The sequence below is a fragment of the Acipenser ruthenus genome, chromosome 4 (genome assembly GCF_902713425.1).
Source record: "Acipenser ruthenus chromosome 4, fAciRut3.2 maternal haplotype, whole genome shotgun sequence".
NCBI lineage: Eukaryota > Metazoa > Chordata > Actinopteri > Acipenseriformes > Acipenseridae > Acipenser > Acipenser ruthenus.
This window is the reverse complement of record NC_081192.1, coordinates 14,052,719-14,079,752: the sequence shown is the minus strand read 5'-3', so window position 1 is coordinate 14,079,752 and position 27,034 is coordinate 14,052,719. Positions and strand designations below refer to the sequence as shown.

The 27,034-nt window shown below is 39.1% G+C and overlaps 1 protein-coding gene across 1 annotated transcript; it reads right to left on the bottom strand.

Annotated features, from left to right (window-relative positions):
• Window positions 1–173: 173 nt before the first annotated feature.
• LOC117399832 (ralA-binding protein 1-like) lies at window positions 174–22,671 on the bottom strand. Its single transcript, XM_033999236.3, has 10 exons — window positions 22,571–22,671; window positions 11,656–11,973; window positions 10,225–10,698; window positions 9,612–9,961; window positions 7,544–7,705; window positions 6,430–6,561; window positions 5,923–6,033; window positions 5,566–5,687; window positions 5,251–5,377; window positions 174–1,345 (listed from the first exon to the last, which is right to left on the bottom strand). Exons 2-10 carry the CDS (start codon window positions 11,897–11,899, stop codon window positions 1,079–1,081), a joined length of 1,989 nt encoding a protein of 662 aa, XP_033855127.1. The 5' UTR covers window positions 11,900–11,973; window positions 22,571–22,671; the 3' UTR covers window positions 174–1,078.
• Between the last annotated feature and the right edge of the window lie 4,363 nt (window positions 22,672–27,034).

Below are 27,034 nucleotides of genomic sequence, written 5' to 3'. Positions count from 1 at the left end.
GATAAGGACCCAAAGGATTCAGTGCGAAAGACAGATACGGAGGTGTACTGGATAAAAACAAAAGGTCCCCCGAACAATAAATACAGTTATGTAAAAAGGCATGGAATCAGTTTTGCCAGTAGAAAATTATTCGGTTCTCCAGCAAATGTCTGTAAAATGTAACAACAGAAAAATAATAATCAATACTGTTCCAGCTGGAAGTTTATGGGAACAGAAGGGAAGAATATTAAGTTTAACAGATCAGATCTTCATAATACAAGGCTTGGCCACATTCCAATCTTCGACCAATTTTTACATTAATTAAACCAGTGACAAACATCAGAAAAAAAAAAAATCCAGTGTAAAGGAGAAGGAATTATGAACCTATGACTTGTCATTCGGCACACTTGATAAATCAAAAAATTAGATTTGCACACCTCTAATATTAACCTAGAATATGGAAATGCTGTATGATAATAAGCATTTGAGTAAATACATTGATTTACATACAGTTCAAAGTTTACATGCAACTCACAGTTTATCATATTCACAAACCATATATTGGCTGCAGGATTCCTTATATAACCATAGGAAACAACAGCTTCAGGTCAGGTAAAAATGCATGGTATTAAATATTTACCTTATGTGAAAGACAGTTCCTGCAATACAGTTTAGACCATTTAAGGAAAACATCAACTCCAGGTAATGTTGTTGATACTGTAAATCATCTATATTATTTATAACAAATGGCCCTGCAAACTTAAAGGTGTTTTTTTTTTTTTTGTTGTTTTTTTTTGATACACAGAAAAAAAGTTAAAGCTTCTTGCCTTTTTTCACATGTAGAGGTGATCATTGTCATCCGTATCTAAAAGAATACATCATCTTAACTTCTATCATCACAATAGTCATATCCAAATGGCATATCCATAAAGGCTGTTTAAAGGAATGCACCCTTAACTTTTGCACGCAGGGCAAGATCACCTACAGTACTGTGATCAGACTGTCATGAACCACTGCAAATTGTCTTACATGGAGCTGACAGGACTCTGACTGAGCACATCTGCTCTAAGCCATCCTGCTGTTTCTCCCACTTGGCTCCTCAGATGGGAGTCTCTCTGCGGTCCTTGCTGGGAGATATTTTAAGAGGCTCCTTGCCAGCCTTGGTCTCAGTTCCCACGGGGTCCTTCTGTAGCTGGACACTGGTGATGCTGGCAGTGCGCTTCCCTAGCTCCTCCCCCCCGTTCTCCTGGCCTTGCTGCTGCTCCTGCTTCACTTTCTCGGTCTGCAACAGCCGCAACTGCACCCGAAGCTCAATGATCGCCTCTCGCTCCTCGTGGATCGCCTGGTTGAGGTGGGTGTTTTTAATCTGCAGGGTAAAAAAATATATTATAATAAATTAAATTTGTTCCCCCTGTAATAGAAATGTTACAGAAAATAGAATTGGCTCGACATAATGTACTGGCATTTTGTACTCCTATAACCTTGCTCACATAACCTTGTATGCTTTGCCTAAGATAAAGTTTGTTACAAGGAACCGCAAGATGCCTACACTGCAGCTGTGGCTGTGAAGATAACAGGATGAGCCAGACGTGTCTTTTTACACGTATACCCAAACCACCCATCCTTTTTATCTGCTTGCTTAGTTTTATGCCACGTATGCATAGTTATAAGTTTTCTCTTATATGCTAATACCTGAATCATCATTGGCTAACCCTCTGCCTTGCTGACAGTTTTAAGGTATATAAGAAACTGATCTAACTCTGTATGTTGAAACACTGCTCGATAATTATCTAGCACCCTGTGTGTTGAGAGTGTTTTCAGTTTGCAAACTTAAGAAATAAAGGCCTGTGTGTTTGGAACTCGCAGTCTCTCTTCCTTTTATTATAATTTCCACAACACCCCTCCCAAAATGTATTTTTTATTTCTTTTTGGTCTGTAGTTTAAGGTTTCAAATAACTGCTGTTTCATCATTTAAAAGCTTTTAGCAGCGCTGAGGCCCAAGTGACATGGCAAAAGTCCCACTTGGTTCCACAGTACTTCTATTTAGAAAGTCGTTTTTATGTTTTCACACAAACGAATGGGAAAAACTACAGCAAAACAGGAGGATTTGAGTTAGTCTTTCTAGTGTCCTAAAGTTATCACATATCAAAACAACACACAAAAACAATATTTAAGAATCACTGAAACTGGGGACAAGGTTTGAACTTCTCAATTGAGCTTCCCACTGACATATCTCCAGAGTCAGATTTGATTTCCATTACATGAAAGTAGATGTTAAAACTTCATGGTGATTTGAACTCGGCTCTCGCCAAGATAAGCACCAATTAAGACGTAGCTTTACAGTAAACTAATGTGATCCATCTGTGTCTCCATCCATTTGCGTTTCCTTCCATCTGATGTTGTAGATATCCTTCTGCCTGGTGTTAAAGTGTAATGCTGGCTCCAGGGATCAGCTTATTTTGCCTCCCCAGCGCATCAGCCCACACAACGGCTGCGATGCTGGCTCCAGGGATCAACCACAGTGCGGTCTCCCCAGTGCATCAGCATGACAACCGTCTGGACTGAGCGAAGTAGGGTACATCTCTGGGTTCTTGAAGTGGGCACCCTCCATCCTCTGTGTTTCGTTGACTAGCCCACTACACCTCAAGAGGGCTCGAAGGTGATTCTGGTGTCCCGGCATCACCCCCCTCCATCCCTCACTCAACTCAACCCAGCTTACTAACCTGTACATCAGCGTTTCTTTATTTCTATTGTGCTTGAGATCCTCAACCAGAATCTTTCCGTCTCCTCTCTGCTGCTTCAGATAAGTTCTTCACTGTGCGACGCAACTCTTGGCCACTGAATCCGACATCTCAAAGAAACCAGGTTGTAGAGTGTGCCACAAATCCTCGACAATCCACCTCCACTGGGTAATGTTTTGATGGAACTGGTGGCAACTTATTGGTCATGTTACGCTTGTCTTCCAATGCTAAGGCCAAACATCGCAGCACCTGGTCATGGCGCCAAGTAAACCGTCCTTGGCTAAGACCCACCTTACATCCTGTCAAAATGTGCCTTAATGTTGAAGGTGATGAACACAAAGGACATGAGGGATCCTCTCCTACCCAGAGGTTTAGGTTCTGTGGTGATGGGAAAACTTCATATGTTGACCTGATGAGGAAACTGATCCTGCTATGTTCCATTGTCCATAGGTCTTGCCAGCCGATCTTGGTATGTTCCACACTCTCCCATCTCATCCATTCTCCCTGCTTGGCCTGGGAAATGGCCTTTACGCACCTCATCAACTACCATCTTCCTCCGTTGAGAGGACAAGCTGAACTGAGACCAAGACCCCCTCTTCCATGCTGAACTTGCCCCATGATATCACCGATTCAAAGGGCAGCCTTTGCATCTTCCACGGCTTTCTTTGCCGCCTACTTTCTTCCAGTTTTCAACACAGGTGCTGCCTCCTTTACGCATTTGTCTGCCTCCTTTACGCATTTGTCGCATGACAAATGACAAATTGGCGCACTTAAACTCCTCAGTTAGAGAGGAGACTGGTAGCTGCAGTATTCCTTTACCATAAAGTCCCACTCTGCTGAGGCAGCGTGGAACTCCCAACCATTTCCTGACATATGAACTGATTAAAGCTTCCAGCTTCTCTACTGTTGTCAAAGAAACCTCTTACACAGTCACTGGCCACAGCAGCCTCAACAGTAGACCAAACTGAAAGCACCAGAGTTTTAGTTTGCTGCTGTCTATGCTCTTCAGCCCTTCTACTGCTTGTTGTCTAACTTCTCCCACACAAACTGTGTCCTTTAGATCCCCGTTGTACCATCTCCCAAGACTTTTCACTGGCTTCTCAGAAACTGTTGGTATTGCCTCACCATTAACGTAGAACCTTTTATCTACTACTTTACCTATGATTGTAGTGATGCTCTTTGATTTAGTGGGCTTGAATTGCATTCGTGCCCATTCATTGTTACTGGTTAATAACCGATTAGTGCAGGCTACTGTTGTAGCCATGGTTGTCATGTCATCCATGTATGCTCAAATTGGTGGTAGTCACATTCCAGAAGCCAAGCGCACTCCTCCCACTACCCATTTTGATGCCCTAATAATTACTTCCATTGCCATGGTAAAAGCCAGTGGAGAAATGGTGCATCCTGCCATTTTTCCAGCTTCTAGGCATTGCAATGTAGTGTTGAATTCTGAAGTTGAAAAACTAAATTGCAATACTCCAAAAGAAGGCTTTCACTAAATTTGTTATTGTCATCGGTACACTGAAAAAATAAAATGCTGCCCAAAGACGTTCATGTGGCACTGAACCATATGCATTAGCCAAATCCAGGAATATCACACTCCTTCCTCTCCTTTTTAGCTGATTGAATTTGTTGCCAGATCACATTGATGTGTTCTATAAGCATCCTGGGAAACCTGGAATGTCTGCTTTTTGTACTGAAGTGTCAATGAAGCAGTTCTTTAATAGGTAAGCTGACAATCTCTGAGCAATAATGCTGAAGAAAATCTTGCCTTCCACGTTTAATAGGGAAATAGGGCAAAAACTGACTGATGCTTGTATAATCTTTTTCTTTTGGTATAAAGACTACACCTGCTCGACGCCATGGCTTGTGCCTGTTGAGGTTCGTTTCTCTTTTATGCTGGTTTGTCTGACTGGCTTCACAAGGATCATTAGGTTTATCACTAGTTGTGTTTATGCAGGTCCTCCTCACATCTTGCTGATATCCTGCGAACTGTGGTTTGCTTCCTGTTGCTGGATTTCATTCGACTGACTTGACTGACTTCATAAGAAGTACTGATCAATGCAAGGCCCTTGTCCCTTCTCCCTCAAGCATTTCATTCTCTCTTGATGAATCTTCAAACCCTTGATCGTTGTCGCCTTGCTCCAGTCGCAGACACAAACCTGGAGTTCCATATCTTTGCTAACTGCAGATCTTGAACTCTTTTGTGAAGTACTCTCCATTCTCATATCCGTTTCCATTCCTAAGTCGTTAACCGTGTTGTCCAACGTTGAGTCATCTTCCGCCCCCACTCTCGCAGACTCTAGAGGTATTTTTCTCTTTAATTTTCTCTTTTAGAAACCTTGGACGGGTGTCTCCAGCATCCTCTAAACACAGAGCTAGATACTGTCAACAAGGGTAGCTAACCCTTGCCAGCCCCAATGGGGTCTCTTTCCTCCTGTCAGCTGTCTCTCCAGGCTCTCACAAGGTCTTTCCCTTGTTGCCAGCTGCACTATTCAGAGACATTGAAACCAAGCACACACATGCTCACCTCCAGCTCCTGGTTCTGTTTCTGCAGGTCCTCCAGAATGAGCTGCAGCTCCTCCTCATCCTCACTCTCACTCTCGCTGTCTGAGGAGTACTCCTCTGTCTCGCTGCGCCCATGCTGCTGCTGACGGCTGTGGGGGGGAGACAATAAAAAACAAAGCTGGAAAGTGCTGAAAATTAAACACATACCTTGTGTGTTTAGCGTTGAAGCTGATTAGTTTTAAATTAAGCTTTAAAGTTGCTGACAGTTTGGTAACAGTTTTTTAAATAAGTGAACAGAAGTATACTGTAAATCCATCAATATAGATTAACACCCCACCTTTGAATTTCAGCAATTTCAGCTCGGAGACGCTCAATTTCTTCTTTCTCAGAAGCGATCTGTCTCCTCAGGAACTGCTCCATGGACACCAGCTCCTCCTGCTCTGTGAGGATCTCATTCTCCTAGATAATTGAACACATATTTAGATTAATAAACTCTTAAGGACCCATAATGAAGGCAATATGTTGCATCTCAGGTAATTACACAATATCGGTTCAGCTTTGCAGTCACCATGTTTTTTTTATTTTATTCTGTTAAGAGAAATGTCCTGGTAATGGTAATGAGTGAAGTCACCAGGTAAATCTGGTAGATGGCCACATTGATGCACAGTACAACAATTGTATGTAAGGCATCTACCTGGGACAACAGGATATTGAGGACCTCCTCTTCATTTTCATTCATTTCTTCCTTAGAGACATCTTCCTTGGAAAGACTGGCAATCTCCTGGGCAATCTTAGTTTCACACTCCTAAATTTTATATATATATATATATATATATATATATATATATATATTTTTTTTTTTTTTTTTTTTCAAAAATGTAAATAACAATAAATAATTTTAAATAAATAAATAAACTAACAAACAAACAAACACTAAAATATTTCTCAGAATATACAGTTACTGTAGTGTAAATCATGTAACAAATTAAGAAGCCATTCCTAAAAATGAATGTCCAATATTCTGTTTGGGTCATCTTTGGCTGTGAAAGGCACTACATAAGTCCAAGCGGATTGCTGTTGTTGTTATTTTGAAAATCACATACTTTGAACAATATTCACTTGAATAAAGACAGCACTATGTGGCAAAAGGGAAGAGATTTGAACATGAGGGGTTCCACGCTTGCTGTCTGTTGGTACTTGCCTGTCTTTTAGCCTCTCTCAACTTCCGTTTTAGTGCTGTCAGTATGCGCTGGACCTCCCACAGCCTCTCCTCCTTCGATAGGTCTTTAATTCCTGCCTGCAGGTCTCGATGTAGGCAGTTCAGAAGAAACTCCTTGATGAGGACAAGTATAGAATGAAGAGCCAGTACCTAAAGCTTATGAAGAGGCTCATTCCAGATAACAACAGCACACTAGTGGTAGGGTTGCAACGAAATACAACTTTTGACTCCAAGTCCTTATAACTTAAGTCACTCTCCAGGTCTGGCCTGATGTGGTCCAAGTCACAAAGGTTGCAAGACATAAACCAGCCTGCCACGTATTTAAGACTTCAAGGAGTGCATTATTTAAGCATTAAATCTGATGCAGCTGTCATTACCTGCTAGATAACTTACCACAAGTCAACTATCTACAAGTAATAACCGCTACAGAAGATATTAATGCTATTATTAACCATTTTGTAAATGGTTATATTTTGGTCTGGATTACTTAAAGTCAAGCACTCACCAGGTATCTGCTGTTAAGCTTATATATTTATTATTATTATTATTATTATTATTTATTTATTTATTTATTTCTTAGCACACAAACTTATCCAGGGCGACTTACAATTGTTACAAGATATCACATTCTTTTTACATACAATTACATTTTTTTTTACACATTATTTTTACATAGAATTACCCATTTATACAGTTGTTTTTTTACTGGAGCAATCTAGGTAAAGTACCTTGCTCAAGGGTACAGCAGCAGTGTCCCCTACCAGGGATTGAACCCACGACCCTCCGGTCAAGAGTCCAGAGCCCTAACCACTACACACTGCTGCCTCATAATTAGTACCAGATTAGACATGTGCAGAGACAAACTATTTTGTTATGCTAATTAATATTATATTCCCTCTTGTGTGAAGAGGTTATTGTATATTTTACAATCCCTATACAAATCCCATCTACCTGTGGGAAAACTACCTCTCTACTCAGAACCTGCTTGCCTGAGACGATCCGCGGGGTTCCTAACATAATAATTGTTCACTGTACAAACTTGGACTATCAAAGCATGCTGTTGAGTTAGCCCTGCCCTTTCTTGCCTCTGACCTACCTGCCTGCGTATCTCCTCCTTGACACTCTCCTGTGTCTTTGGCAGGGCAGGCATGGTGGCCATGTTGGACCAACGAAGGGGTTTCACTGCCGGCTTCAGCTTCACATCCCCAAAGAGCTCCTTGATGTGGGTAAAGAACACATATAGCACCCGGTTGCTGATCTGCAGGGGGAAGACACAGAACAGCCCATTTAACAGAAAAACAACACAAGTGTGCAGCTCATGATTAGGACTGGAATGGATTGAAAGAGCCACAAGTCAGCACCGCTGTTCCAAGACACTTCAGACAGAAGTAGCAGAAAATAATTATGAAAAACTAATAAACACAGTAACATTTAATGCAATTAGGTGGTGTTTAAGCTCCAGCTTCAACAATAACTTGAGATAATTGTTTATTTATCAGTAGCTGCTCAAGTAAGATTGTCGTGAATAATTTCAGGATGACAGTGGAAGCCAAAAGCTATGTAAAAACTAGGTATCAGGAAGCAACCCCTTATGTGTACATGAAACACAATAATCGTGGGTATGACAGTGACAGAACCTTGTAGAAAATGTAGCTTTCTGCAGTGAATACCAGAAGCAGCACAGAAAACAGTATGACCATAAGCAAATGTGTGGAAATAAAGTGTGCTCTTTGTCATTTTCTGACACTTAAAATCAACTTGTATAGGAATGAAATAACCAACAGCTTATCCAGCTAGGAAACTCACTAACATATACTGCAAGTCAAGAGTTAAAGAAAATCTTCATCTGCAGTGCCAGTGCTCTACAAAGGACAAGTCCACCAATTACGAATACCACCAAAAAATAACAATATATTATTACTCGGTGATGTCTACAGAAGTTTTATTTTATAGGCAAAATGTTACAGAATAGTATTTGTGACAGATTTTATGCTTCGCCAAACCTGTTTAAACTGTAAAAAAAAAAAAAAAAAGCACAGTGGCATCTTCATAGGATGCTGGGAGCTGCTAGTTTCAAAATAATTACGTGCTGGAACACTTTTGTCTATGTTACAGGCAAAGCCCGAAATGTGGGCAATTCGCGAATTGCCAGGTGACTTTGGGCAAATAACTTATTTCTGGCTTTGCCCGGGCAAACCCTCTGCCCACTGCTTCTCAGGCCGAGTCTGAATCACTCCCTCTGTTCTTTCATTCCTGTTCTGAGTGATAGGTAGACCTTCGGATCAAGGAACATCGGAACAAAAATTAACATGAGAAACTCCATGGACACTTGCGTAGTACCATCGGCAACAGATGGATAGGAATCGAGACATATATAAAACCTATGTCACACTTCAGAACAAGGAACATCGGAAGATAAATTTACATGAGAAACCCCATTGACACTTGCATATAAAAAGGACAGTATTATTTATAATAATAACAACCAATAATAATAACAACAATGAACTATCCAATCAGAGAGGTCTGCAGGACGACGAGAACAGCATGTATAGACTTGCACAACATCCATAGAGCTGTACACTCTAGGATAGGCGTGGAGTTTACGAAAACATGTCACTGGCTCTTCATATGGAGACCCAATATTTTCTGCTCTAAACCTTCTCTCCTCTCAAACCAGGGTGTAGTTAATATAAAACAATCTATTATCTAAGGTAGATATCATGGGTGCTAAATGTGGGTTAAGCATATCTCCCTCAGACGCTCCACGTGTTAAGCTTCTGAACTGGTCACAAACTTCCACATTTTGTGTTTGTAATTACTCTGTATACCAACACATTATTCATTATTTTCTTCAATAGTGTATTTCAACAACAGATATCTAATTTCTGGTAAGGTTTACCAGAATACAAAACTTAAATGGAATGGAACACAAAGTGAGTCACTGTGCAACACAGGTCATCCATCTAGCTCCTCATAGGATGGGAAGACGACACCCATTGTACAGCAGTTTGATCCATTCCAGATTTTACTATAGGCTTGATTAAAAACTGTGTATTGGTAATAAGCTCATTCATAAAATGGAAAAAAAAAAAAAATATGTCTTGCACTGCTCTGCTATAGGGGTCTTATACACAGCCCTAAGGGCTAAATGTCTTGTTCACCTGGATAGTGGGGCTCAGGACAATGGAGATGTTTTGGATGTTCATCTTGGTGTCGGCCTCCTTGGCAATGATATGGTCCATGTGGACCAAGAGCCAGGCCAGCATCAGGTGGTTGCAGGGAGGCATGTCAGCCAGGAGTCGCTGGAACTCCTGCACCTTTTCAGCGTCAGAGGGGCGACCGCAGGCCTCCTCAAAGTGGACTGTCAAGTCCCGGCCCAGCAGGTTCTCTGGCAGCTCTCGCAGGTACTGCTTCAGCAGGCTGGCCACCGCATGGGGATCATAATCATCAAGACAAGGGGACTCCTCCCGGTCATAGGCAGCTTTCAGCTCGTCCACCTTAGACTTCATTCCTGCAGTGCAAGAAAGGGAGGCAAATGAAGTGTTAATTATTTGGCAATCATAAAATAATAGAATGAAATAAAAGCAGACCAGGTTTATAAAAAAAAAAAAAAGAGAGCACATTTAAGCATACACTCATAGTAATGTTGAATAATTAGTGCTAAGGAATGCCCTTTGATATCAAAATACAGCTAAAAATGTGACTGTGACATACATACAAATAAATTAAACAAATAATAAAAAGGGAGGGTAGAGAAAATCTAAGGACAAATACCTGATACTCGATAAATGCCTTCACACTTCGTACCACAGTTCTCGATATAGTCAATGCACTCTCGGAAGATGGCAGGCAGGCGGACCCCATCATACAAGATTGTCCGATCCACAGCCTCTGCCAGGGGGACTCCAAAGACTGGCCGCAGACAGGGGGCTTCCTGCGGGACCGCCTCCGGTTCAGCACTGGGCTTCTTCTTCTTCTTCTTCTCTTTCCACTGCTTGACCACGTCAGCGGCAGTTAGGTCCTTAGATTTCTTCTCCTTGTGTTTTTCCTCTTTGTGCTTCTCTTCCTTGTGCTTCTCCTCTTTGTGCTTCTCCTCTTTAGGCTTCTCCTTCACCTTGAAGTCCTTCTCCTTCTTCTTGGAGAAGCTGGGCTTCTTGAACACATGGATTCCCTTGGAACGCTTCATCTTGGAGGGGCTTTCCGCTTCATCCCCCGAGCTGTCTTCCTGGAAAGCTGCGTAGCCCTCGGCTGTTAGGAAAACATATGGAGTTCTAAACACACTGAATTCTTTCTATCTCACTCACAACACATAAAAGGTCAGGCTTCAATTAAACCATTATACCCACTGAAACTTGCTTCTATCTTTTTTTTAACTGCCTTTCAATATAGATAATAATGTCTGTGTTTTAAACAGGGTTTTTTTTGTTTTTTTTTTTTTTTTTTACAGTTCAACAGTTTAAATTACATTACAACTGGAATTTTTTTTTTTTTTTTTTTTTTGGACCAATATCATATTATGAGATTTAGTGATGTCATACAGCCACCATGAGAAAAACAAAACACTTTTCTCAAGAGACTGCAGGCAGTTAGGGATAAATCAAATCAAATCAAATTAATGTGAGATTATGGTAAGAAATTATTACGGCAATATAAATAATTGAAAACAGATAAATAATCCAGTTTAAACAAGTAGGTTTAACAATTGTTACTAAATGTGATTAGCAATTAAAGTAAAGAGGCAAACATGCTTGTTATTCGTATTAAAATAAACCTTTAGAATGGCTTTAGAATGATTATGAAGAAGTGAATGGGAGTTTTGTGGAAAGAAGTTAACTCCAATATGGCTAATAACGACTGCAACCTTTTGACACTATTATCAAGAGGCCCCCCTCAATTTAAGATTACCCCCAAGTGGAACCTGAGAGCAAATCCAATATAAATTCCTGGGCTGAAGCAGGGCATGGATCATCTGGTACTGTAACAACATGCCGAGCCAAGGATAGGGGCATGCACTGTAGTTGTTAGTATCCACATTTGATTTTTACATGCATTTTAAATGAGCAAAAATGAGCTTCTTTCAAACAGTGTCTTGTGAATTAGCCAATGATTTAAATACTTTACAAACTTTTTTATTTTTTAATATTGAAAACATTTTCACATACGGTACACCTTTATAATTAATTTTCCTTGCTGCCTGCTACTTACTCCTCTTCTCCTTCTTCTTGAACTTCCCCTTCTTCTTGCTGTGGTCCTTCTCCTCGTCGGAGGCCACGTCCGCCGGCTGGTGCAGCCCATCATGAGGTGGGGAGGGCTCGCCGGTTCGGTACAACCCCGGGAACTTGATGGGGCTAATCTCCTCGGAGCTGGGGGTGCGGGCCATTGCCCCAGGGTGCTCAACCCGCCGGTGCTCGCTGGGGCTGCTGGTGGGGGGCAGGAAGCACTCGGTCATGGTGATGGCGGTGGCACTAGCACCCTGATCTCCTCTGTGTCCGTGCCTCTGTCTGCGTTACCTCTCCATTTCACCTGCAACACAAACCACAAGGTTTCAAGGTGGTGTTACTGTATTATACTCCCAATTAATGTGACGAGAGAGGAAAAAGAAAACAAGTTAAAGTGCTTGTTTCTCCATAAGCATGCCTGCTGCAGGTTGCAGCACTGAGTACTGTAATTCATATTTCCACTGCTAAGACCTCTACACCCTGATTATTTTACTGTACATAAGGCTCCCTAAAAATCAGATCATAAAAGTGAATTCAGTATATTGTGTATACTATACATGCAAGAGGAATCACAGAATAGAGGAATAACTACATGCTTACGCCTTAAGGTGCTTGGTCTTTGTGAAGTGTTGGCGCAATGTGTCATACGGGGGTGCGCTGCAGGTTATCGGTCAGTTGCTCTTTTTTCTAAATCGTGCGTCAACTACATTTGTGAAAAATCCCCCAAAGAACCACCAGGTGGTGCATTTCTCTGTGGCGTGCTATGGAGCAGCATCCGGATATAAAGCCGAATTGGGATTTTTTAGAAAACGCTGACAAAGTTTGCCGTCCATACTTGCAAAAACAAACCGTCCAGATATGTACCACAGATTTCTTCGCTGGAAACAATTTGCAGTGATGTAGCCTACCTGTTCTGTACATTTCTGCACTTGCATTACTTTTTTGCACGTTTTATTACATGTATAGGTTTTAATAACATTTTTTATTAGTGTAATGAGTGTCTCTTAAAGACTTTTAACCACATACAAGCTTGTTTGTTTTGTTTACTGTACTGGTGACTGGGGGACATCTTGAATGTTAGGTTATTGTGTGGGAGTTTACACTGTCCATCGCTTACTGTGGGCGAATCACATTAACACTAACATGCCCATTCTAAGCAGTGGCAACTGTAATCAGGGTTACCACATTTGCAGCGTGAAAAACTGGGACATTTTATTTTCGTATTTCATTAAAAATTAAACATTGGGTGTATTTATTGCAGATGATAACTACTCAGATATCACATTATACACATTACACATTATTTCACATTATACAGATATCACATTATTTTTTTTTTACATATGTAAAAATAATGTGATATCTGTATAATGTGAAATAATGTATAATGTGTATAACATGAAAATGTGATATCTTGTAACAATTGTAAGTCGCCCTGGATAAGGGCGCCTGCTAAGAAAATAAATAATAATAATAATAATAATAATAATAATAATAATAATAATAAAGTGTTTTCTTTTGCTGTAGTAGACCTAGTACATATATGTGTTAGAAAAAAAAGTTAAGAGCAGTGAGCACAAACAAGGGTAATATCACACAATATGTATCAAAAAAAAAAAGAAAAGAAAATACTTCGGGTTTCTCTACTTACATCGCCTAAATATAATTGTACACCATATTCAACACAGCCTCCTGAAGTACATACAGTACCAAAACATATTTCCTTAAATATGGCCCAGTTATGGATATACATGCTGAAAACTTCATTAAAGTTACTTTAGCATCAACAGAGCATGGTAAAGGACAAGATTAAGAAGTTAATTTCTCATATTTAAATTTACCCTCAGCAAAAAAGTACACCACTCTTCTAAAATGTCTTCCGCTTCTTCATATGTAATTAAATACACACCCATAGTCGAGAGAATGACCTTTCAAAGCTATACACAGACTGGATTGTCAGGTTCTGCAGGTACCTTAACTTGTCTAGAATGGAACTGCCTCCAAAAACAAATGTTGCTTAATATAATTTAAATTCTTGGTGCATTAACATATATTTTGCAAATTGTTCTACTAAATTTGAAATTCTCAACCTAACTGGAATGCTGCGCCTTACTGTTGTGACCCACTTGCTGAACATCTGAAAACACTGAAAAAGTATTTTAGTCAAATTGTTTGTCATTAAATGTATTACATTTATTTTAGTATTTATAAAGTCAGCACTACTGAGTGGTTTTGGAGGAACAGTAGGGCTGGAAATCTGTAGTAAAACCATCAATATGCTCCTTTACAGGTATGTTTAATTATAAGACAACAGGAAAAATACACGTGTAAAGAAACTTAAAAAGTCAAATCTTAATTGAAAGTGAAAAGTCTGTGGAAACAGGATTATGAAATGACCCAACTGAAAACAAAAAAATAAATAAAAATAGAAATAAATTCACTGTAAGATAAATATACAAACTATTGCACCCCTATTGCAATACCAAAAAACTTTTATACAATCCACCCCTTAGAGCCACACCAAAACTGTTTTTTCCCCTGCCCAATTCAGAACATTCTTAAAAACAGTGAAAGCTTGCTAATGCAGGTTATTGTTTTTTCTTACAAAAGCTAGTTCATGGGATAATTTATACCATATATGGAAATGTTTTCAGTACATTCTTATTCATCTACAAAGTATTTGTGTTGTTTTAAAGAACCACATGAAACAGAGATGCTCTCTACAGTATGCCAAAGTTGTTATGGTTAATACATGTTTTAAGTATACCACAGCGAATTAGAAAACTATCTTACTGTGGTCATTTTAAAACTAGCTTGCTATCTACTAACAGAAAAATAAGAAAAAGTTTACTAGTATAGAATGTGGACAAATTTGGACCTTTCATTCAGTGGCTGGTGCGCAAACATAACGTTTCCAAATCATTGCCACACTCTAGGGAAAGAAGTTCACTGTCCAGCTGTTGAGGAAGAGGGAGGTGGACAAAGGAAGAGATGAAGATAAACCTGGGCACTAAGTACACACATCTGGACCAGGAAGAACACAGTCTCAATCACTCTCTGGGGGCTATTCAATTGATTTAAAACACTGATATACCTAAATACATTTACAATTAATTCATTTTTGCTGTTCAATCTACAATTTTGGTAATTGTAAACATACGGCATTTAGAAATAAAAAAAATAAAAAAACATTAAAAATACTTTAACACTGATTTTTTGAAATTCTATTTATTCTGGATTTAAATATGACACACGCAGGAGACAGAAGGTTTAGTTGAAAACACCGCACTGGTGCCCAGTTTTCTTATTTCCTGTTTGATTTATTTTAGCTCGCAGAGGGCGCTGTTGTCCGGGGCCTGAATACCGACAATGGTAAACAGGACCACAGTAATACCAATACAGGTAAACTGTCAAATGCTGGCGCACTCACAGGTGCTCTGAAATAATAAATAACAAAAGGCGAAAGAGAAAGGGAAAATAATACACAGTAATAAAACTACAAAATAAAGGTACTGCTTACGCAGTGTCTCCACTGCCGCTAAGTCGGTCAGTTCGGGTATCCGTCCTACGCTATGCACTATACACTGGGATGGCCAAGGTTCCCCTCTATTTACACACGTCCCCCTCGGGTAAGTAACAATTTATTTTAATTATAATTTTCTTTATTTAAGGCTGGCTGTCTTCTTCAGCCATGCTTGCCTGTTTCGTTCACGCTCGCCTCCTCAGCAAGCGTCTCTGGGTAACCCCTATCTTGGCCAACCGAATGCACAACCAAGAGCAGTACTTATGTGCCGAGCAATCCCCCAAGGCCAGCCTCAGCCACTCAGAGAGAAGGAAAGCCAACACACCCTCTTCCCTACCTCTCCATGTCATCGCCATGACTGACAGACAGATCTTACGAGGCTGCTGCCCTCTTCCTGCAGAACCATGCATGCGCCAGATAGTCAGCACAGATCTCCCCCGTTACAGTGGAAAATTAAATGCCCCTCGGGAAAACTATTGTTACCTCCAGGGCAATTATAGCCCCCTGTCGGTAACAGTAGTCTTCCGTCGGGGAAATCATTTTCCACTATAGCCCTCCTCTCCAGTCCATATTTACTATAAATATATTATATATTAGTGCTGGGACGAACACAGGATTTTCATGTTCGGATATTTGCTTTTAATTTAAATATTTGTTTGGATATTTGTTCGTTTTCAAAAAGTAATAAAAGCCATTATATTGCTCAGAACATAATAAAGTTTACAAACAAGAGGAGGCCATTCGGCCCATCTTGCTTGTTTGGTTGTTAGTAGCTTATTGATCCCTGAATCTCATCAAGCAGCTTCTTGAAGGTTCCCAGGGTATCAGCTTCAACAACATTACTGGGGAGTTGGTTCCAGACCCTCACTATTCTCTGTGTAAAAAAGTGCTTCCTATTTTCTGTTCTGAATGCCCATGTATTTGCTTACGATTGTAAGTCACCCTGGATAAGGGCGTCTGCTAAGAAATAAATAATAATAATAAAATAGCAGTTCAAGTTAAACATTGTCTTGTTTATTCCCAAAATAAATAGAACATAAAGTTGACACTGCATTTCAGAGCTCACGTTTACGCAGAATTCTGTGTTATATACGCAAGACATTTTAATATATCGCAAAAAAATAACAGCAGTGCATTTCTAAAACATAGATTTAAAAGACAACAGATCCCCTTTTCATCCCTGTTCAATAATTTTGTTCATATAATTACTGAAATGGCTGGTCAGCACAAATCTGTTCTATTCTGCACTGTCAGGAAGTTTAGTCATAGGAGACAAGAATCAAGTGGCAGATGATCACAGATGCAGTTAACACTGTCGGGTGAAGCAGAGAACAGTAGAAAGAAATCTACTGAGCAGAACAAAATTAAAAGAAGGGAAAAGAAGACAGGAGGAAAAAGTGGTTTAAAAATAATTGGTGAAGTAGCTGTTTCTGGTACTGAAAGAGGATTGGAATAAGCCAAAAATGAAAAGCAGATAGTGAAGCTCTTCCTGCAGCCTTTGACCCAACATAAGTAAACATGTCTTTTGTTGTCCATCTAAGTAAGCAATTACAACTTGGTAATACAATGCATTATTATTATTAAGCCAGCTTTATTACTTAAACCCGTTTGGCGCTGGCAATACCCATGGCTGGGTAGAGCCAGTTTTATCATTTAAATACTGGTCAAGAAGAATAAAATAACTTGTACCGTGAACTTTGTGTTTGTCTTTGTCTGGAGCACCTGCATCACCCTTTCACTACGCACTGCAACCCACACGTTCACAATACTGTATATAAACAAAGTTTGCATTGGATGCCGATAGTTTTTTCGGATACAAACAACGAAACGCTCTGCATTACATAAGTGCACAATGTAATGTCTGTGTGCTACTTATATTCTATTAATGTCTAGTATTTTTTTTTTTTTTGTGGGTTACTGTGCAGGACCTGTTTTAAGACTGTTACCTTTATTTTAAAATGTGCACAGATTAATCTACCGATTAATCAACTAATGTCCATAAATTAACCGATCAAATATTTTAATTGAGCGACAGACCTAAAATATATACAGTGGTTTGCAGAAGTATTCACCCCCCTGCAAAATTTTCACATTTTGTTGGCACCTGAGCGTACTCCACAACGCTTTCAAATTACACTTTACATGTAGGATCTACACAAACTACTCCACATTGATAAAGTTAAAAATGCATATAGAATATAAATAAGTAAGCTTTACAGAGAAAAACAGATTAATCTCAGTTGCATAAGTATTCAACCCCTTTGCTACTGCAGCCCAAAATCAGCTCAGGTGCAAATGATTTGTTTGAAAGGTCACAAAATTAGTGAAATGGTTTCAGCCTGTGTGTACTCAAAGTGGTTTAACTTGTAATAATTTCCCTCAGGTATAAAGACTTTCAAGCTGCAACTCACATAGTTATCCAACAAAGCAACCATGAAGACCAAGGAGCTTTTGAAACAAGTCAGGGATAAAGTGGTAGAGAGGCACAGAGCAGGAGAAGGGTACAAGAACATTTCAAAGACACTGATTATCCCTCTCAGCACAGTGAAGTCCATAATTAAGAAGTGGAAGATGCATCATACCACCCAGACACTACCCAGATCAGGTCGCCCTCCCAAACTGAGCAGCCGTGCAAGCAGGAAACTGGTTCGGGATGTCACTCTGAAGCCAACAATGACTTTGAGAGATCTGCAAAGTTCTGTGTCTGAGATGGGAGTCAGTGTTCACACATCAACAATAAGCCGGTCCCTACACAAAGCTGGCCTGTATGGACGGGTGGCAAGAAAGAAGCCATTACTCAAAAAGCCTCATCTTAAAGCATGTATGGAGTTTGCGAAAAAGCATGTAGATGATACTGCAGACATGTGGAAAAAGGTTTTGGGGTCAGACAAGACAAAAATTAAACTTTTCGGTATAAATTCCAAGCGTTACGTCTGGAGCAAGCCCAACACTGCACATCTCCCAGTCAACAACATCCCACCTGTCCAGCATGGTGGTGGCAGCATCATGTTATGGGGATGCTTCTCTTCAGCAGGGACTGGGAAGCTTGTCAGGATAGAGGGGAGAATGGATGGTGCAAAGTACAGGCGAATCCTTGAGGAAAACCTGTTTGAGTCAGCCAAAACTCTGAAACTGGGAGGAAATTCACATTTCAGCAGGACAATGACCCGAAGCACAAAGCCAAAGCCACACTGGAGTGGTTGAACAAGAAGAGAATTAATGTTCTTGAGTGGCCTAGTCAAAGTCCTGACTTGAATCCAATCGAAAATTTATGGCGAGACTTGAAGATTGCAGTCCATCAACGATCATCAACAAACTTATCAGAACTGGAGCAATTTTCCTGTGAAGAATGGGCAAAAGTTTCAGCATCCGACTGTGCAAAGCTAGTAGAGACCTATCCAAAAAGTAATTGCTGCAAAAGGTGCTTCTACCAAGTACTGACTTAAGGGGCTGAATACTTATGCAACCAGTAAATTTCACTTTGTACATTTTCTTTGCAAGTTTTGCTGACATTTAACCTCCTCCTCATATAACCAGGTCTTGAATTTCAGTGCGGGATTGCGGGAATCGCGCATATTTGCGACTTTCAGTGCGGAAAATCGCAGAGATATTTGAAGACACCAAGCTACTGTATTTTTCACGCAATTTAGAATGCCTGAAACGCTACAACAATCTATAAGGAAGCGGGTGTCAGTGACAAAAGCACTATGAGCCGCATTCTGAGTACTTCTGGTTAAAATAAATAAATAAAAGTAGTGCTGGATATCTTAAGTACCGCCAGACTTTATTCTTTCGTACGTGATTCTCAGCCGCTATCTTTAAGGATTATAGAAACTCAGTACACTGCAGTAAGTAAACAGTTTTGAAAAAAAAAAAACAAAGACGATATTAAGTATATCTAGGTGTTGTTTTGCAAGTGGTGACTTTCTCTTTAACTCTTAAAACTCAGCCCCATTCATTTTGGGGCACCAGGGCTCCGAAGGTTACGCACATATTACTCAGGCACCTTAAAAGCCACCTACCTGGTTATGGCTTGTTTAAAAGTAGACTTGGGGCTTTCCAAAGACGTATTTAGTGTGTATATGCGGTACTCCTAGCCGGAACTACGGTCGCCTGAAGTTAAGCCTCTTATCATGTGACAGAGTTCACAGCTCAGGTTTTTATTTGAGCCTATTGCTCCATAGCAGCTAGACAGAAAGGGGCGGTATCGTTGGAAAGCTTAGAAGCTCAGTCCGCCCCCCACCCCCCTGCCAATGTTAACCCTTTGCGGTCCATTTATTAATCAACAAAGCACTCACTAGGCATCTCCAGCCCCGCCCCACCCTTTTGTTTGCTATAGCGTTCACCTATGTAAGAAATAAATAATAATAATAATAATAGTCGTATATACCGATCGATCATCTCCGGATCACTCGTTTTATCACCAAACTCCTCAATACTGCGTTACAAGTCATTATTTTATTACTATAACATCTCAAAAAAGCTCTGCAAATGTCCGTGTTTTCTGTGCACTGATTCAGTCAGCCAACTTGTTTACTTACGACCCGCCCCGTTATCTGATACCAGATACCATGTATGACTAATCATGAGATACGCCTTTTTTTTTTTTTTTTCGACTTGTCTTGGCTCCTGTCGCTCCCACTCGGCAACTGAATGATTTTCTCGGCTTTTTCCGGAGAAAAAACGACTAGACACCCGTTTATTGCATTGCTATAATGATGTTGGACCCAGTCCGACAAAGGACCTGTGAGGAATAATTGCAATGTCGGACCCAGTCCAACAATGGACTGCAAAGGGTTAATTTCATATTGAGTTTCAACGGTGCAGTGTTTTTTTTTTTTTTTTGAGCCATCTATGATTACAATATATATAGCAGTGACCAAACATGATTATTTTGGAATTTTGGTTTTTTTTTACATATATTCTCATCTCTACCACATATAGTATGCAACTTACATAATATGAAAGGACATTGTGTGGCCTTTCACTTGATATGTTACATGCATGCAGTACAAACAATCCAGTAGTTAAACATACATAAATGAAAACAGTGAAAAACAGGAGGAAATATGGCTGAGTGTAAAGAGTTAAAAAAAAGAAATGGAGCGCTGGTTAAAAAAGAAAAGCAACTTTTTCTTCTGCTGCATGAAAAAACTTCACGTCAGGCAATGGCAAAAGCAATGGAGAGTGCTCTGTCTCACAGTGATGAACAGCTGTTAGGTCGCCTGAAAGCAGCTTGAATGATGATGCAGTAAAATATATATAGTTTTTTATATGCAAAAGTGCCTTTTCTTTTGAGCAATCTTCTTCATGAGAATACTGAAGATGCTGACTGCTTAGCAAAAAAAACTTCTGATTGACAACTGACTTGCTGTCAGTGTACACTCTGCACTAGGTATTAATTTTTATGCTTAAAGAAATCTGTGAGGGCATCCTCTGTTAAACTACTGCGGAAAATAACAAACGCACAACGTTAAATTAGGCGACTGCAAAAATGAAATGCGAGTTAAAAGTAGGATCGGGGATGAACAATTCACGGAATTTGTCAGCTCTGTTTGAAATAAAATTAAAAGGGAACAGAATTAGGCTCAGGCAAGACATGAAGGTAAAAGCAAAGATTGTTTTGCAATTAACAGCTTTTTCTGAGTTTAATTTTGAAACAGAATAAGCTAAATTGTCACCTGATTAAAAATAAAACCAAAAACTTCAAGCCCTACTTGTGTGTGTGTTTGCATTTACTTTTTTCCAAAATACTTGTTTTATCTCTTAGCAATATGGACCTCTGTTAATATGGGGCATAACACATTATTGTGTGGGATACTATCGTATTAGGAACTGTAACCAAACTATTCTAATAGCATTAGTGTGTGTACGCATTACGCCCAACTAAACATGAAACGGTACTTCAGTGTGGCCACTAAAGTTTGAACTGGATTAATTAAAATATTTTTGAGTACGGTATGTCAGTGACCCCCCCACCCCCCCCCACCCCCACCACAAAAGGGGTATATCTCAGCAAACCTTCATCATTGACCTTAAATATCTGGCCTGGTTTCATACCTAACCTGTATCTTCCATTACACAAAATATAAGGTGGGAAGCCTGCTTGAGTTGACAGGGAATGACCCAACAGCAAGGTGAAGAAAGGATATACAGTGCTAGAGGACTGTGATGGATTGGACTTTTAACTGATAGGGGGCAGGACATTTAAACGTTTTTTTTTTATTTATATCACCCAAAGCAATGTGATTAATATTAGGAATTACAAATGAGCAATGAAAAGGGGAGCAATAACTATTCCCGCTGTCAAGTCAGTTACCTCTTTTCACTTTCTGAACTTAAGAACGTTACCAAGCTACTGAATCCTGGAGGTAGGGGCGCACCCTGAGAAACCTCAACTTGATTCTCCACCCCAACCTGCGGACATAGTGCTCCTAGCCAAACTTGGCAACTCAGCTGGACCATGATTCCAACTGCTGATCTACTTACTGATCATTTGACACTCTGCAATCCAAATGCTGCTTGTGGCAATATAGGCTGTTCTCTCCTTTACTATACAAATATAATATAAAGGGATGTACCATTCGTGATAGTGCTACACAATAATGACAACCAAGGCTCACTCAAGTAACAAGTAAACCAATATACCCAATAGGTCAATCTACATTTCAGATTAACACAGTCTGATTTACTGCAACAAATGCTTAAAATGCAGGTTTATCAATAATAATAAATCATAATAATGTAATTTTAGATGGACAACTTTTACAAGAAAACAAATATTGTAACGATACGCCATGAACGCCATGCTAAGAAATAAATGAACGTTCATAGAGAGTACTGTAGTTATTCCATGAATGAGGATAGCCGAATAACCCACTAGACCACAAAGGGCTGGAAAAAACAACACTGACTGTGGACCAGCGAATTATTCGATGCTAGATCTCTCAATGCTTGTAATGAATACCAAAAACACAGAAACTTCGCGGAATATTTCTAAGTCACAATGACACTGACAGATACTGTAATGCGTTTTAAACTGTGTCCCATGATTGACAGAGAGAGACAGTGTCGAACTAGCAATGTCAGTTTCTTAATAGTCCTGATAAATTAGAACATAGTTAAACAAACAACCACTTTTATTACTTTTTACTTTTGTATACCATTACAAGCGGACTTAACAACATTTTGAGGCCCTAAGCCTTGTGCTGGATTTACCAGTCTGTCCTGTCTTGACTGTCACGAGAGCGGCAATGTTTTTAAATGACCATCTTTCCTCTCAAACATAACGTTGCTTGAACAATTAAACATAATGTAAAAGCCATGCAAACCGTATCAACTTGTATACAAAGCATAATAAACAATGTACACAACTAACCTGTTTCAGAGAATATCAATAGGCAACTTCCTGCTGGGCTGTTTACGTACAAATTAAACCAACTGAGCAGGCGTGTTGCGGCTCCCAGGTATCTTGGAAATTGTAGTCCTGTTAACCATGAAATGGCTGTGCGGGCAACTGTATATTGTTCATTAAAACTACAATATTTAGTCAATGTCGTTGTTGCTAGTAGTTGTGGTTGGTTTACAGGAAAGCGTTGACTTTAGTCAGGTGCACATACACATTGGCATTTATATAATTAATGTTTTTTTTGTTTTGTTTTGTTTTTTTGTCGTTGAGAAATTAAATATGCATATACGTTTTTTTCCACCAGATTAAATAGCTCCTAGTCAGCATGACCTGTTGAAAACCAAAACAACATTTTTTTTTAACAAAACAACTTTAAGCCCTTTATCCAATCCAAGACCTCACATACAATGCTTCAATAATTGGAATATCATACAAGAAGACGGTATAAATTCACTATATGATTGTAACTAAAATAACACTAAAGAAGGAACAACTGAGAAATACTCATATATTTGCAGTTAGTGTACAGAGACAACTTATTTATTTATTAATTAGACTATTCTATTACACACATAGACCCATATAAAACAAATTAAGAATGTTTGGTTCAGTACTGATTTGATCAATTTAATCAACTCCATTAAAAAAAAAAAAAAAAAAATCTAATAGAGAATGATTAGGAGTTTATTCTCAAGAAAATTATTTAAAATCTATTAAAAAAAACATTCCTGTCTTAAAATGTTTGTAAATAGGGTACTTGATCTCTAAATGGATTTGCAGACCATCTTCACGCATTTCACGGAACAGATCTGCAAACTGACATTAACACCTGCAGACCCGACAGTCATTGTACAACCCCCAAAATAAATTGCAAGATCACTGTTTGAGTAATGTAAAAAACTGAAGTTTGTCATCAACATTTGATTGTATGTACACGGCCATTCGTGGATGGGTTATTCATTCAAGTTGCAAATTAAATAGCTTTAAATTAACCAATGTTTTTTTTTTATTTTTTTTATTGATTTGAAATGTAATTTTAATAATTTAGGTCAGATTAATCATTGTCCAATATCCCCCCCCCCCCCCCCCCCCCCGACAATCTGCAGCAAAAAATCTGGACCAGCATTCCAGCTGGTGATTTATTTTCTATCCAAAATCAGCAACAGACAAATTCTATCCATTGTTAGCCTTATGACCCATGCTGGCTTGGGCCATACCATTTTAATAATACTGAGATCAGGTGATAGTATGATTTACGTAAGCTATATTGCCATTAGTGTTGGATTCAAGGTAAGGCTGAGGTCGGGCGCCTGGAGGCCAAACCAAGGCTGAGACCAGGAGCCTTTGTAGGCCAGTGCCAGTGTCATGGTTGTCACTAATTTATGGATTGTTTAATAATTTATAATATATTACAAACTACACAAGGTCAGATAAAACACTCTGCTTTTATCCTCAAAGTCCTCTGAGGTCATCTGAGGCCAGGGAAGCCAAGGAGAAAATGTCTTTGAGCTCAGAGCAGAGTACTGTTATTGAAAACTACCAACGGCCATACGTGTTGTCAAAATATACTCTGGGCTAACAAAAACGCATGATTCTGTTTGTAGTGCTGATAAGATTTGAAATGGTTAGCATTCCTTTTAGTTAAATAGGTATGTAGCTATAATAAGAGGCTTCTTTTTTAAATGGTTCCTGTCTTCCAGCTGCTTAGCACAACATAAGTATTTTGCATTTGCAAGAACTGGACTACATATATTACTATTGCTGCTTTTATGGACTAGACGTTTGCATGAAAATTGTGATACCAAGTGTTGCGACGCTTGCATTTTAGTTTGTTCTATTTTTTTAGGTGCGGTGGTGGTTGTGGCAAGCATCAGCATTATTGCCATCACACTGATATAATCTATATATATAGTTTGCTACCTTCTTTGAGGTGATTCCTTTATTTACTGCAAGCCTACTGACTTTAATCTGTAGGATTGTGTAGCCTTTTTCAGTTTACCACTTATTGTGATTTCTTAAAATAGTAGCATGCATGTGCAATCTATTGTGAAGTACTAAAAGAAAAATGATTCTATTTTACAGTAATCCTTTGTATACAGTATTTAGTTAAAATGAAACATTTCCAAATCCCACCAGGCACAAAATAGGACATGCTATTACTGTATTCTGTGAGTCTGGCCACCTGTAGACTCAAGCCCACACTTACATATAAATATAAGTGTGCTCAAGCCACACTTAGATTAGAAATCAATGCAATGTAACAGTAGTGGGGTCCTTCAGTCACATGGCGTAGGGGAATTTGGTGGTCTACAGTGAAGTCTTTAATAATCTGGACCTCAGATTTTAGTTCCTTTGTACCTATGTTACAGAAATAAATTGTCAGTATTGTAGCTTCTATTATTGGGAAGAATTAGTATTTCCAAATCCTACATAAACATTGACCATCACCTAAAAATGAGATGCAGGCTTCTAGTGGGAGCATTAACACAGACAAGCCTTTATTCCTACCAACACCTAGCACGCTAACTTGAACACTTGCTACATTAATGTAGCCTTGGCTGCTTACCAATGCAAGACACTGGAATCACATGACTTCTTAGAGAATGGGCCCTTTGTACAGGGTCCAGGGCTACCAAAGACGGCCACACATCAATATTTCTGTTTTCATTTAACCAAACACACAGGCACACTGCTAAATATTGTCAATAGACTTTTTGTGCAGAAGTGCATTCACTTTCCATTTGAAGAGTGTAATCATAAAGCTTCTCAGATATTTTAGATAATATTTTGTTTTTTCTTTTGTAAGTGGCACACTGATCTGTCTGCGGGAGGACACCTGCGAGCATTGTTAAAACAAGCCGAGCCTTGTTATATTAGAAAACGATCTTGTCAGTATCAATTTGTAGCACATTTTAAGCAGAAGACTCATGAAGGACAGGCAACAGGGCTGTGCCTTCATTTTTCAGAGGTAAAGATAAATTGGAACAAGTACATTGGCTCTAGAAAAATAAAGGTTTGTTTTTGTAAGGCCATTGCGAGTTGTCCTTTGCTATAGTCACTTTAAGCTAGCATTGGAGTGATGTGATTGATTTTATTTGGTGGGGATGTGCCATTAGCTTTCTGTTTGTTTATACGTCACTCTAATGATTTATTTTAGATATCTACCACTGCCCACATTTGCTGGTAAAGTATGAATCCCTAACTGCAAGTCAATAATTCCTTATACCCATATTTGTGCTGGTTAATGCCTTTCCATACACTGCTTATGAAACAAACAAAAAAAAGTTCACCTCAAGCTATTAAACCAAATTCCCCAGCTGTTTGGCTGTTCCAGTTTCCAGGCTGGAACCACAAGCTGTTTATAGAGTGCACTTCTGTAAAAAGGTTGCTGTTTTCCTCGGTTGTTTTAAGTTCCAATAAGAACTTTGGGACGTGACTAATTTTGAACTGGCATTTTTCAACTGAGGTTTATTTTGCTTCTCTGTTACCTATTGCTAATGCTCCAATATTGGCGTGGGGCAAGGGGACATAATAAACCTTTATATATTTGAAATTTACCCTGCTGCATAATTCTATTATTCGGTTGATGTAGGTAAGGTCAGTGCTACATCTGATTGCAAGTCTGAGACAATTCAGGTCCTGCTGAGGTGAAAGCAATACAAAGTCCCCTTTCACCAGAAGATTGTAAATGGCACAGATGAAATAGTCCCAAAACCATCTCACTCAAATTCATAAGACACAAACCAGACAAGACACTTAACTACAGCAAAACACAATGAAAAGCTTAACAAAAAAAGGACAACTTTTTTCTTGTGGCTTTTACTAAAAATGAAACCAAATGTTCCAAGCATTTAACATAAATGCATAAAGTATGGAACACAAATGCCTTTGGCATTGTGACGTTGAAAGAGAAAACATCTCTGATCACCACAGAATTGTGTGCATAGTTTTTGAAAGACAAGTGAGTGAATAAAATTAAAAGGCAGACTTTTTAAACACTCTTGGTTATAGAAGAGTATTCGGATCATCAGAATAAAACCCAAACCATATTTAAAAGCTACCATCACAGGCTGCATGAATATGAAACCTATTTTAATTAATAAAGAAACAATGCATATATTTATCAGTCTTTAGATTAAGTTAAAAGTATTGTGAATAATTTGCAATGGATCTTCTCCTAGTGGCGAATGCATTTATAATATTGACATCAACATAAGACATGTACTTGCCTCTTGATTCCAGAGCTTGCTCTGTAGTTGAGACGTAAGACGTTCGTCTTTGAACTATATGGTTTGCAAAGAATAAAATAAGCAACTACATACAGAGCTGCCTCAGTAATCTCTGTGGAGTGCCAATAAGGCAGATCCTAACCTCAAAGTAAATTTAAAATGTACTATATATGTTGAATAAGGTAAAAAAAAAAATAAAAAAAAT

Excerpts from the sequence above, each read along its gene's own strand:
- LOC117399832 (XM_033999236.3), bottom strand. The coding sequence starts at position 11,899 with ATGACCGAGTGCTTCCTGCCCCCCACCAGCAGCCCCAGCGAGCACCGG. Across the intron at positions 10,699-11,655 it reads CAAGAAGAAGGAGAAGAGGA|CCGAGGGCTACGCAGCTTTC; the intron begins GTAAGTAGCAGG and ends TTTTCCTAACAG. Across the intron at positions 7,706-9,611 it reads TCCTGAGCCCCACTATCCAG|ATCAGCAACCGGGTGCTATA; the intron begins GTGAACAAGACA and ends TTCCCCCTGCAG.